Source organism: Eptatretus burgeri, chromosome 2 (assembly GCF_056783735.1).
Source record: "Eptatretus burgeri isolate ZD-2024b chromosome 2, Ebu_testis_v1, whole genome shotgun sequence".
Taxonomy (NCBI): domain Eukaryota; kingdom Metazoa; phylum Chordata; class Myxini; order Myxiniformes; family Myxinidae; genus Eptatretus; species Eptatretus burgeri.
Window position 1 is genome coordinate 36090035 of NC_140962.1, and position 14070 is coordinate 36104104.

Consider the following 14070-nt stretch of genomic DNA (forward strand, 5'->3'; position numbering starts at 1 on the left):
ATGTTAATTTCGGCATTTCTTTATCAATATATATAAAGTTCAGTAACAACAGGTGAATATTCAAAGCAGTAGCAAAACTAGAAGGGCACTCGGTAGAGCGCATACCTCCACCACACAATGCCTGATCCACGAGAACATATCGGGCCCAATACATTTTTGAAATATGCTATACAGGACTATATCGTTTTTGACCCGATCTCTCAATGGTGAAGAATCATTTTAAAAATTAAATAATTATCGTATCCAGATCCGGATTGGGATCTTCACCAAAATCTAATCAATTCGTTCTTGCCGCCCACCAAACCTGTCCACCAAGTTTCGTCCGAATCCGTCCCCAACATTTTCAGATGACGTGCTATGTATTAGTTTAGCCCCATCTCTCAATGGTGAAGAATCAATGAAAAAAAAATTATTATATCAGATCCGGATCCGGATTTGGATCTTCACAAAAAAATGAATCAATGTTTCCTTTCCACACACCCAACGTGTCCAAAAAATTTCATCCGGATCCGTCGACAACTTTTTGAGATATCCTTCACACAAACAAACAGACAGAAAGGGGTGAAAACATAACCTCCTTCACCTTCGGTGGCGGAGGTAATGAGAAGTCACAAAGACATTCTTCATTTTTGCTTCCTCTTTCTCCTTTTTTTAAATTCTGGTGATTAATCCAATTCAATATTCCCTTAAGGTGTTTTATTTCAGACCTTCCCACCCCCCCCCCCCCCACATGTGAGTGTTGCAAAAGTACACTCTCACATGTTGGCTTACAAATAATTTGTGATTAAAAAGTAAACTTCAAAAGCAAAAAAAAAAATAAGACCCGGATCTTGCCAAAAGGTGACCACGTGTGACTTCTTTAAGGTCACACTGAGGTGAACAGAGCTGCTATCCACCAGGAGCGACTCCTTGAGGAATTTCTGCCTACGAGAGATTCCGATGAGAATCGTTCTACAGAGTAACCATGAAAAATATGCGTTTGCCTCATAACGTCACCAAATGACGTCATAATGTCTCAAGCTTGAGATATCTAGAAAGCACTCATCGAGGTGTTCGATTTTAGGTATTACATGATATGGTACCTAAGATTTCAAAATTTGACCTCGGGGTCAAAAACTTTCGACCTCCAGCGCTAAACATGATGGTCAAGGCCAATCGCCACCAAAAATTAATCAGCTGAGCGCCAGACCATGAACTATATTCCCATGAAGTTTTAAGATGATCCGATCAAAATTACTCAAAAAATAAGGGTTTCGTCGACTCCCCTGATTTGCGACAAAGTGACCTTGACCTTTGACCTTGACCTTGACCTTGAAAATTTTATGTGCTGAAAGGGACCTCTATAGGACTCTGATATGTGAAGTTACAAAAATTTCCAATGATAACTGTGCTCTGCAGAGTGATTTATACGTGATTACAGACAAACAAAAAAAAAATAAAAAAACATACAAGCTGACTCACATATCTTGCAAAAACTTCGTTTTGGCAAGATAAAAAGGAAAGAAAACAAAACAAACAACCTAGCAGTGCTTAATTTGATTCTCCAGATGAATCCGTGCCCAAGTCCAATATTCATCGAGCTCAGGCAGAATCCATAAAACGAAACAATTTACTTTTGTTTTTCTTCGAAAGGACCGATCATTAAGAAAAAGATGCACTCAACAAAACAGATCTTTTGGACGAAGTTCGCTTTGTCATTGCATCACTCATGCTATTCCGTCGGAATCCCACTGTTACTCCGCTCTCGGTGCGTGCGGAAAATTTGATTGGTCGAGACGGTGTACAATTTTGGCCCAAGTACTGCTAAACTGAAGATTTTTGGAAGTACAAACAAGGCGATTTGTGTTCTACAGTGTTGAAATGTATAACTCAATTTAAATAAAATAAAAGTTGTGAAGGCAGTCGAAAAAAAACAAACAAACATTGAATGGGAAGTTCACTGCCGTTGATGGAAGGTCTTTTACACCGCCTAATTGAACATGTTAATTCGTTATTCAAGCCTGTTGTTTGTGTCCTTTATGACATCCCTAAAAACACTACGTTTCCTGTTTGAAATTATTCTCGATCTTTGCTTGACTGCCGGGCAGACAGACTGAAGCAACTGCTCGACTGCACTGCGCACATGCACACTCGGGACGAGATTCCGTATAATTTTCCAAATCCAGAGCCAAGGTACTGCCAAACTGCACGTTCATGTTTCGATTCATGTTGTGCAATGTTCAAAATGAAAAAAATTCAATAGAAGTTAAGTAGATTGATAGGCAGACAGAGCGAACCAATTGCTTAACCCCACGTTGCGCAACACGCGTGGGTAATGAGAAATGATGCATTGCAAAAATTCCTGAGAAGCAGCGACATCCTTTCATATCTTCCAGTGCATTGTTCTGTGAAATGGCATTCACAGTTTCCACGTGTAGGAGCAATTAATAAATATCCAAAAATCAAGGACACTCATGCTATAATTACACCCCATTGTGTTTCAATGATAAGTAGATAACTGATGTCTGAGAGTGGGTTTCTTTAGAGTATCTCACCCACCTTCTGCTATAAAATCCACTTGACACTTTGTCATGGTATGGAGATAAGCCGCCCAAACAACCCTCCTGACAGGGCCTTGGTTGGATTTGTGTCAAAATAACAAAAAGCTAAAAGTGTTGCCTGCTGTTGGGCAGAAATAAATTTTTCAGGACATTGCACAAGGTATCACACAATTTTCTCCAAGCAGAATTACATGCACAAACCACAAAAATGGCTCAGCATCAGTGCATTGTCAGCAACTGCAAGACCTCCTCATTATAACAGTACCGAGGTAGTCTACATCAAACAAAGTCCTGGTACCTGGATCGGACTTTTCACGTGTGCTTACTAAATCCTCATAACTACTCTCAGCAATAATGATTGACACCGGTTGTATACTCAACAATTAACCGCTTCATTTTCTGATACAGTGTAGAGATCGAAATTGAGAAATCCAATCAGTTCATCTTCACATCAAAACCCCAGGCGAAGCAGTACGTGTGTTGCTACCTCGAGGCATTTTGCGTTCGTGGTTCTTCTCCAACGTGCGATTGCCGTACAAGCACGATCAGCCAAAAGGAGGGGAAGGCGGGTCTTGGACCAAATAATTACCTCCGCCACCGAAGGTGGATGGTAAGATTATGTTTTCACACCTGTCTGTTTGTCTGTGAGCAGGATATCTCAAAATTTTGTGGAAGGATTCGGATGAAGTTTGGTGGACAGATTGAGTGTATGAAGAATTGATCAGATTTTGCTGAAGATCTGGATTCGGATTCAGATCCAAGAATTTTTTAAGTGATTCTTCACCATTGAGAGACGGGGCAAACAACAATATGTAGCACGATGTCTCAAAAGGCTGTGGACAGGTTGGGTGTGCGAGTGTCGTTCTAGTTACTTAATCTGTTTCTTACATATTAGCAAAGTGTGTGCAAGTTCTGGTAGTGATTCCATTAGGAATGTTAGTGGCAGAAACGTCAGTCAAGCCCAAGACGTGCGAGCAAACAAAATTCACCGGGAAAGTATTTTTATAGTGCAATTAATACTCACATTAATATGGAAATATCTTACTACGTCGAGTTATTTAGTACGATTAAGGCCGATTGCAAGCTCCTTACCAACAAGTGGGTGCCCGTTAAAAAGAAAATAATCAAAATTTCTTCTTCTTTTGTATGCTGCACAAGGCTGCGGGTTAGCATCATTGGCTGAGGGCACGTCTGTGCCACCGATGCAATTCTTCAACGTCCACCAACGAATGCTGGCAAACGGTATACCCGTTTAACGTCCATCCGAGGGAAGGCACACACATTGATGAATCACTCTGCCTGTGAAACACCAGAATGACGGTTTATAGCTGGGTCAGGATTCAAACCTAGGCTTGACAGCTCAGAAGAGGCGAGTGTGCATACCTCTCGACCATCCTGCCAGCATCAAAAGGTACTGAAAATGTTCATCATTCCTAACTTATTGTCAGTGGTGATTTCAGCCAGAAAAATATAGTATATATATATATATATATATATATATATATATATATATATATATATATATATATATATATATATATATATATATATATATATATATACACATACATATACATATATTGTTGCGAATTCGCGCCCGCCGGCGTGCGGACGGCCACGTGACTCGAATCGCGGCACGTCGCCCACCGGACGGACAATTCAGTCGTGACCCTCTCGGACCAACGCCGGGAGCTAGTCACGGGTGGGGGTTTAACCTCACCATGATCGTGCCAATTGCCCACCCGCGCAGGATAGGGTTGCTCGCCAAATTCGATCTACCTAAGTACCTGCGCGAATGGTCGACCAGGAGATCGCACCACGCCACAGGCCGACTCCGGACACGAACCGCTTGAGCGGTCCGTTCCGTGCTACAGTGATAACCGAGCGGTGTTATCGTCGGCCTCAACGGTTCCGATTAATTATCGGGCGTATTAAGCCCACTACGAACCCTTTACGTGAAGCAGGATGGAGGGTCAATTAAAAGGAAGGAGACGAAGCGAAACGGGAAAACAGTTCAACACAATGCACATTTATTCCGCGGCACACGGAAAGCACGTATATACAGCCACAACAATCAAAATGCACATATAAAGCGAAAGCAAGAGTAAAACCGAATACGCGTACACACGGCAACACTTATACAGTTCTACTTTACAGATGGCGCCAACACACATTTACTCAAAAGCAAAGGAAAGAAGCCACGCTCATAGACAAGGGGGCAGACGGGGCCCGTGGGCCTTTATAGCGTGGGACTTGGCAGACCGAACGAGTCCGACGAGACCGTTGCAGGTTACCTGCACCCTCGCGGTGAGATGGTGGGCGAGCTTTCTCCGGCGCTCCTTGTACGAACGTGCAGGTCCGCGCGACACAGCTGGCAGAGCGGCGCCTCCAGTCTGCGTCCCCTCCGCGACGTCCGGACTCTCCACCGATTGCAAGCTCCAACGAGCGGGTTGCTCTACGGACCGCTTCTCCAAGACCCAGACGAGCAGAAGACCATCACCGCCGACTGACACTGACACTCTCACCGACCGCCCTGACCTGACCTCCTCTCAGCGGCGCCTCCGTGCACCCTTTTATTCCCTCGGCACCCTGCCCCTCCCTTGGCGGCACACGGGGGGGGGGGGGACATTGTACCAGAGAAATCGGGGTGGGAGTTGAGTTCCAACCGTCATTCTTGTTTACCAGGGAAATCGGGGTGGGAGTTGTTGTTGTTCCCCTTTTGTGTTCGTGGAGATGTTGACGGTTGCTGGCGGAGTGGTGAGGATGGCGTGGTTGTTAAGAGGCAGGTGTGGTTGTGGTTGTTGTGAAGCGGAATTGTGGTTGGTGGTTGTTGTGTGATGGCAGTTGAGACGTGGTTGGTTCAAAATAAAGATAGAACAGAAAAATGCCTAACTCAAAGCATCGCAGCCCGAATGAATCACATAAGTTCCCTCTAGACAATGGATTTGGGACTAACTACATATGTACTTAGAGATATCTCACTTACGGGCCCTTCATGGTGTAATGCGAATTTCCACAGCCGTAGCAATATATATATATATATATATATATATATATATATATATATATATATATATATATATATCTATATATATATATATATATATATATATATATATATATATATATATATATATATATATATATATATATATATATATATATGTATGTCAGGCAATGAAAGCAGGACTTTGGCCAACTAAAATTATGAAAACTTTAACAATGATACATAATACCTAGTGCCTGTTCGCAAAGTGAAAATGTAGACATTGACTGAAACGACATTACCATGGCATTGCCATCACCATGACCGGACAACATCTAACAGGCCAACAAATGTGAGACAACGCTTGCAGGAATCCCTCCCAGGGCTTCAAGCAGGTGGTGGATCACCAGCTCATGTTAACCCCAATCCCTTATAACCAGCCTTTCCTGCACCACATAACCCAACCACCAAAGCTGCAGATTACTGCAATGCTTCCCTTTTATGGAGTCTTCTCTTCCTGTTCATTAATTCCCTTGCTTATTTATTGTGTCCAAGCCTGGTGTTGGCTTAGTGGTTAGAGTATCAGCTTGGGATCCAAAAGGTCCTGAGTTCAAGCCCCGTTGGCCGCTTGAATTAATACACACCAGGAGATTGACTCAGCCTGTCATCCTTCTGAGGTCGGCGAAGTGAGTACCAGTGTACTGGGCCGGTGTATACCCCGGTTGGAATAGGTGTACCATATCCCTGTGTCGTAAGAGGCGACCAGGGTTGCGTCAGGAAGGGCATCCGGCGTAAAACCTGTGCCAAATCATAATGCGGATCATAACGGTTGATCCGCTGTGGTGACCCCCTAACGGGAGCAGCCGAAAGAAGAAGAAAAAGATTTATTGTGTCCAAGTCGCCCCACCACTCGACTCTCGGCTTGTTGCGTTTTTACCCTCTGTTATTTTGCTCCTCCATGAGCCTCAATCTTGTATAGAAAAATAAATTACAAGGCTTTGGGTTGGCTCAGGAGAGAGGGGGTAGGTTTAGCGTTAGGTGAGGGCTAACCCCCAAGGAATTCTACCTTGACTGGAGATCGAAGGAAAGAATGGCTCGGCTTATGCAATATAAGTATGATGATTTTGGGTTCAAATCCCAGCCCCAGTGTGAAGGCAATGGTAAACCAGTAGGAATCAATGGCTGGGAAATAATGTGAAATGTGATACAGCAAGGAATGCCTCAGGCCACAAGCCATGTGGCAACAAAAAACATAAAATAAAATAAAGCCTGCATTTTTGCACACTACAAAACACTGCACACATGAACACACACACACACACACACACACACACACACACACACACACACACACACACACACACACACACACACACACACACAAACACACACACACACACACACACACACACACACACACACACACACACACACACACCTGAGAGGGCTCCGTGCCACCTTCTGAAACCCACATGTGGAGATGACAACCAACAACACACAAACCCTTCCTTGGTCCTTTCTCACCCTTCTTGAAGACCCAAAGCGTTCAACATCGGTGACCTCCACAGAAAAGGCAGTGCCTGGGATGAAGCAATTGCAGGCCTCATGCTTGTTTGGCACGAGTTCATAAATTCGTGTGAATGGAATTTCTGTATAACCTCAAGAGAAGAAGCACAATATATTTTGGAACATGCAATCCGAATGTCAAAACAATTGCAGCAGGCACATTTAAGACAAAAGGAATTAATTCAAGCTTAGGTTTTTTTTTTTAAAATAGGAAATAAAATGAGGATAACAATGGAAACGAATCAAATGTTAAGGGCAAAGTGGGATCAAGGTTGCACATGAGGCTGGGACATTTGTTATAATTTCCAAAGCGATTTGCACAATTGATGGCCGACTCACCATGAGACGGATGGTCTGTCTCGATGCACTCTTCAAGTTCATTCAGATCAGAATCGGGGAATATCAACCTCTGATTGTGGTCCAAATCATTCCCCGTTTCATCGCTTGGCACAGCACGACGTAATGACGATGATGGTGTGCCAGAGTCAGACATGTTGGCACAAAATGTGCCTGGCTACAAAATGCTCAATATCTGAAAGCACAGAACATAGTCGGCATTCATCAGGGAAACTACAACGAGGGCAATAACAGAGGAAAAAAAATACAAGTTCACCAAGGATTTTATGTTTTGGCATCAGTGGAATTCGTTTGACCATCCACCTGTAAGAACTAAGATTCAGTTTCATAAACAGAGACTATATTGCACTTTATAATATATTATATGCCTGGTGTTGGCTTAATGGTTCGGGTGGTGGGCTTTGGATCCTTGAATCCTGAGTTCAAATCCCACTTGACTGTTGAATTAATACTAGGTGGGGTTGACTCTGCATGTCATCCTTCTGAGGTTGGCAAAATGAGTACCAGGTTGCTGGGATCCTGCGTCGGAGAGTCCAGGATTGTGCCCAATCGCCAAGGAGACTGCTTTGGCGGCACCAACGCTCTGCGTAGAGTATGGTCCCAATGGATGGATAATATATTATGAAAAATGCACAATAAAGCAGAAAGTCTAACTTTATGCACCCCCGGTAGTTTCTCTAAGGGCAGCTACATCTTGCCTTCATGGATTCCTGAATGGCTTAAAAGCATGCCATAATGTCACAAAGATATTACCCTTCCGTTTTATGGATGGCTGTGGTGGAAGAGACAAACTGATAACCACACAAGTGCACTCCTCCCTCCCCCACCCCTCCAGTAACAAAGGGACAAAAACAAACGAGAACAGTGCAGAGTAACAAGATAATTGAGGACGCCTATTGATCTGAGTCTTAAGGAAGAATGAAGAACTAGAACTAGTCTGGTGTCGCTCCGTGCCAGCGGACAGGTCAAACAATGGACAAAATGAACAGAATGTTAAACGAGGTATGCTAACCGCCGTGGGAAGCAATTCAGGTGTTAATCCATCTTCAGAGCAAAATAGAGAAGAGATAAGGGCGACGGTTAATATTGGGTTGGACCAAGTCAGAGGTGTGCGCATTGGAGCAGGGTCAATGGTCAGGGAGCATGTGGGGGTTAAAATGACCGATTTTGATGGGGAGAGTGAGGGTTCAGTGGTTAAGGGGTTTAAAAGAATCGGAGATAACTGGTCGAAGGAAAGACCGAAGAGGCTAGATAATCCCAAAGTTTAAACATACAGGGAAAGCAAGAAGATCCTACATCAAACAACTTGATTAGTTTCTCTTTTCTCTCCCTCACTCACAAATCTACAATCTCCCATTCTTCACTCTCAACCTCTCGCAGACCACAGCCTCTCAGAGTTAAATACCCCCGACTGTATTTTGCTGAATGAAAAATAAAAAAAAAGGAACATTTCTCAGCAAAATAAATTCGAAAAATGCTGAATGCCCCCATCATGGTAAGACAAGTACAGCATATTCCATGTCTATGTCATTTAGATCAACACTTATCAGAGGCGAAGCTGGGGCGAGCATCGCTCACAAGTTGCACGCGAGTGCTCCCTGGCAACACTGACCACGAGCTTGCAAACCAGATGTTGCACATCGTTTCCATAATGTGGGGACAGGCCCGAGCTTCGAGACCCGCATAAGATGATGCAAATTGCATTGTTGTATGTCTGTGCGTCGATGAAGTGAACCTTACGTATTATGTTGTTGCAATTTAAAAGGCATTCACAATTATCGTAACTATCCCAATTTGTCCACAGCTGTTGTTACATTTTCTTTTGCAAACACCAATGCGAGCTCGACGTGATGTACGCTTCAGTGCTGGCTCAAACATGTTTCCTGGGCGTTCCCACAATAGACCCTCCGAAGGGATTTTTGTGAACTACACGATTCTCTTTCTGGTGAACTCCTGAGCATCACAAGGGTATTGTAAAACGTTTTTTGGCCTACTGCCTCATGTACTACATTACATAAGAGAACCACGCCATAGATATTCTATTCTTACAACGATTTATTTACCAAACATATCCAGATGCTGTAAAAACACGAGGTTCCTCTTTCGGGAAGACACTTGTACTGCTGCAAAGGTTTGTGACGTCGTTCTTGTATAAAAATCTTCAACACTATTCCCCTTGGCTAAAGAGCATTGAAAGGAAGCACAGAGTATCCTACAGCCATAGCTTGATCAAATGGAACAATTTTTCCTAAAATAATCGAAAAATCAAATGTGATCGACTCCATTTTAAAAGGGGGCGCACGCACGCACGCACGCACACTAAAGTTTTGTTAATGTCATTGTTAATGGTGTTGTTAAATCCACAATTCCCCCGGGTTTCTTCACGAGTTGACATTTTCCCATGACGCAACTAAGATACCAGTGGTAAAGTCAAACCGTCAAAATAACCGCATTTGGTCCCTGAACCACGACGATGAAATATTCCACATATCAACTTGTACCAGAAAAGACGACGCTCGCTGCCACTCTGCTTCGTACGTGCGACAGTTCTTCAACGAGTCCTTCCCAGACAAGTGGATCAGTGAATATGGACCCAATTGCTTGACCACCTCGTTCGCCTGGCCGGTCCCCATTGGACTACATTTCATGGGGTTATATAAAACAAGCTGGGATACATTTTATAGGATGTGTAAAACTATTGTTTACTCATCAAAATCACATTCGTTGGATGAACGTAGGGCTTCGATCGCAAATGCAGTTCATGAAATGACTCAGCAGCAACTGGAGATTGTTTACAAGTTGGAAAATCGGATTGAACGATGTATTACCAAAGATGGCAGTTATGTTGAAGCCAAAAACTTTGAACTGTATTGTGTTAGAAGAAAAAAAAAAATAAAATAAAACTATGAATGATGCTTTCATGCACAATTGAGAATTTGTTTGTCATGTTTTCCTCAAAAGTTCTAAAAGTTGAAAGTTGTACTCACACTTTATGGACACCCTTATATGAATTAAACTCTCTAACCCCCATGTCATTTTCAGGTCAGAAGAGTACTTTCTGGTACATGTACACATATGTGCACACGCACATTTATTTATTTTTCAATTTAGACGTACAATACTCTTGACTGCCGTGTTGGTACTGCCGAAGCAGCTTCTTGCCAAGAGTTCTCCTGGGTGGTTTGCCATTGCCTTCCCAGCATTATTTGTGCATGTCCTTCCCGTTTAAATGCTGAGCTTCAAGCAAAGAAGCAGCACGTACCATTTAAAAGAAGTCTTTGGAATAATTCGGCCAGGATTTGAACCACCGACCTTCCAGACTCAGAGTGGACGCTTTAATCATTACGCCACCGAGTCTGTGTGTATATATATATATTTTGTTATAGAATTCCCGCCTGTCGGCGTGCGAACGACCACGTCTACCAATAGCGGTCGCTTCGCCCACTGAACGGACAATCCAGTCGTGACTTTCTGGAACAACGCCAGAAACCAGTCACGGGTGGGTTTTTAATCCCACCACGGCCCAGTCCGTATTCTAACCGCGCGAAATAGGGTCAATCGCCGAATATCGATATACCTAAGAACCCGTGTGGGTAACCTACCTAGGGATCGTATCTCGGCGAAGGCCTGCTTGGACACGAACCGCTTAAGCGGTCCGTTCCGTTCTGGGATAACCGAGCGGGTATTATCACCAGACCTCGCCGGACCCGATTCTATTTATCGGCTATTTAAAAACCAACTATATTCCGAGTGCAAGATGGGGCAGTTCAATGAGAGAATGGACGCAACGAACAGGTTTACATTCACACAAGGACATTTATTATAATAAAGCACGTATGCAATTCAACAAGGAAAAACACGTATACAATTATACAAGCAACAAAAGCATGACAAAAGAACTACAACCGTCTACTTATTATGCACAGTCACTTGCACTTAACAGCAGTTCCTACTTATTAGACGGGCCCACGGACACACGTACGCACACACACACACCCAAGAAATGGTGGCAGAGGCCTTTAATAACAAGCTCAAGCTCGGAGGACAGGTGAGCTGAAACCTAGAGCCTATGTCGAACCTCTCCACCTCGTGTGGTCTTCAAGTTGTTCAGACCTGGGCTCGAGCGAGAGCGAGCTGGATCCAATCGTCGAGCCGCGATCCTTCCCGAGCTCCTGCGAATCCTCCCGCGCTTCTCAACACGTGCCGGTGAGACGAGGCGCCGATCCTTACCGTCGATGCATCGCTTCTCCGAGGAACCACCTCCCACGCTTCTCAACACGTGCTGGTGAGACAAAGTGCCTATCCTTCCCGTCGATGCGTCGCTTCCCCGTCGAACCACCTCCACGAAGAGGTCGATGAGTCGCACCAAGCCGGGAACCAAAATGGAGAACAAAGAGCTCCATGAACCAAGAATAAGAAGCCACCACTCGCAGCTCGAGCCGAGCGACTGGCTTAACTTCCCTCCAAACAGGGCAGCTTGAAGCAAAAAGCTCTCCCGAGCCAAGCAGAAGCCGAAGCTCACGGAACCGTCAAAGCAAAGAGCCTCCAAAAAGCCTCCTCCCGAGTCAGTCCTCAGCCGAAGCTCACTGAGCCAGCCGAAGCAAAAAGCTTCCGAAGGCCTCAACCCTAACGCAAACCAAGCAGGACCCGACGGTCTGCTGAACGACTACTCTCTGCCGAAGCAAAAAGCTTACTACTCCAACTCTGCCCTTCCAACTGTGCTCACGAACAAAAGAAAAAGATCTCCTCTTATCCTTCTCCCGCCCTTCCCGCGATCCCGGCGTGACTCATGCCCTCGTGCTCCATCACCCGCTCAGCCACGGGTGGGAGGGAGTTGTTGACATCATGAGTCACGGGACGGCAGGGTGGTTCTTGCTCTTCGCAGAAGAGGGGGAGAGATGTCTCCATTGTTCGTTCCCTAACTATTAAATTGATCCGCAGCACATCTAATCAATTTCTGAACATTTAAACAATGAAAGGTGAGCTATCTAGGGAACAAGCACTTATCGACATAGCTGACTAAAGGAACCTGTATGTTGTGTGCAATCAAATTCCCAAATTCGTAACTATTCGTATTCAAACTGCTTCGGCAGTACCAACACGGCAGTCAAGAGTATTGTACGTCTAAATTGAAAAATAAATAAATGTGCGTGTGCACATGTTTACATGTACCAGAAAGTACTCTTCTGACCTGAAAATGACATGGGGGTTCGGAATATATTCATATTCATATATATATATATATATATATATATATGGTGAAACAGGAAGGAAGAGATATTTTTTATTTTGTTGTGACTTTTTAATTTGACATCAGAATGACATACAACTGACTTAACATTGTGTCGAAGATAATAGAACAACTTTTCATTTAAACAGAAATTTTAGAAAACATTTTACGATTAAAATGTCTGCTAGCTTACTTGCAAGTATCAGTGACCCGCTCAAGTGAGATACCCACCATGTCTTTATTGTCCTTAACAATCAACACTTTACTCCAAAGGATTTCTTTGTTTTTTTTCAAAAGTTTTGTTAAATTTCTACTGCACTGTAATTCTTTTGAAACATCCTGTATACATTTATACACAAACCAGCAAGGTACCCAAGCTATGTACAGGAGGAGGCCTGCATCTCAAACAAAGAAAATAAGTTTGCACCAATAAATTCCACATTACTGTGACACCTTCAGTTGAAAATCCAGCATGGACAGCCAGTTCGTGGAGGACTTTGGTTAAAAAAAAGAAAAAGAAAACTTACTGCAGCTGACCCCAACAGACGGAAGGTGGGTAATATTGCTATGATGTCAAAATGGTGAATCTACAAATGCTGAATCCACGAATGTCATGGTTGGAAACCCTCACACAATTTCTTCATTCTGCTTTAAACTTGATCTCTCTATATTTTCATTCCAAACAGCATCATTCCAGTCACATATTAATACTAAACCATCAATATAACAACATACAAACACTCGTGAGGTCAACAAATATAGACGCCGTTCTCACGTGACACCCAATACAGACAAATCCGCCAATGAGAAAGGGCGGATCCAAAACACTTCGTACGGATGGAAAATTAAAATCATAATTGTATTGGGAAAGTTACGAAACCTCCCAGCAACTTTAGAGTGGATAAAAGCAGGGTCGTTCGGGTGGAAACTCAAAATAACAATTGTGTTGATATATTATCAAACCAGAGAATGTTTCTGTCAAACCCGTGATTGTGTTTACATCCGGATCGGGAGCAGCTGTGTTGGGATCAAAAGTCAAAATCATAATTGTGTTGAGGGATTTATGAAACCTCCCACCCACGTTAGGACATCCGCCGAGACTCTAAAACAGGGGGCTCCAACCTTTTTGGGCGGAGGGCCACAAAACCAAAGTGGTGAGGGGCGGAAAGCCGCACCCAAAAAGAGGACGCTAAATTCCGAAAAAAAATATACAATTAATATGCGGAAATTTAAACAAACATTAGTGCTGAATATATTTTTCTTGCCAATGAATATGATAAATGAATAATCGTGTTAAAAACACATGTGTCTAATATGAATCAAAATCATAATAAAAATTACAGAACGCTTTGATCATTGACCCTGACAAATTGGCAGTATCGCGGGCCGCA

General features: G+C 43.4%; 1 protein-coding gene across 5 annotated transcripts in view; it reads right to left on the reverse strand.

Moving 5' to 3' along the window:
* LOC147031804 (phospholipase D1-like) overlaps positions 1-14070 on the reverse strand; it is a 204162-nt gene that overhangs the window by 120427 nt on the left and 69665 nt on the right. For 4 of the 5 annotated variants that reach the window (XM_085867750.1, XM_085867745.1, XM_085867736.1 and 1 more), the window contains 2 exons: positions 7432-7624; positions 7051-7184 (listed from right to left, as the gene is read on the reverse strand). In XM_085867750.1, the coding sequence (XP_085723876.1) occupies positions 7051-7184; positions 7432-7585 (288 nt within the window). In that variant the 5' untranslated portion in view covers positions 7586-7624. The remainder of the gene's footprint in view (positions 1-7050; positions 7185-7431; positions 7625-14070) is intronic. The other variant, XM_085867743.1, reaches the window with a different exon arrangement.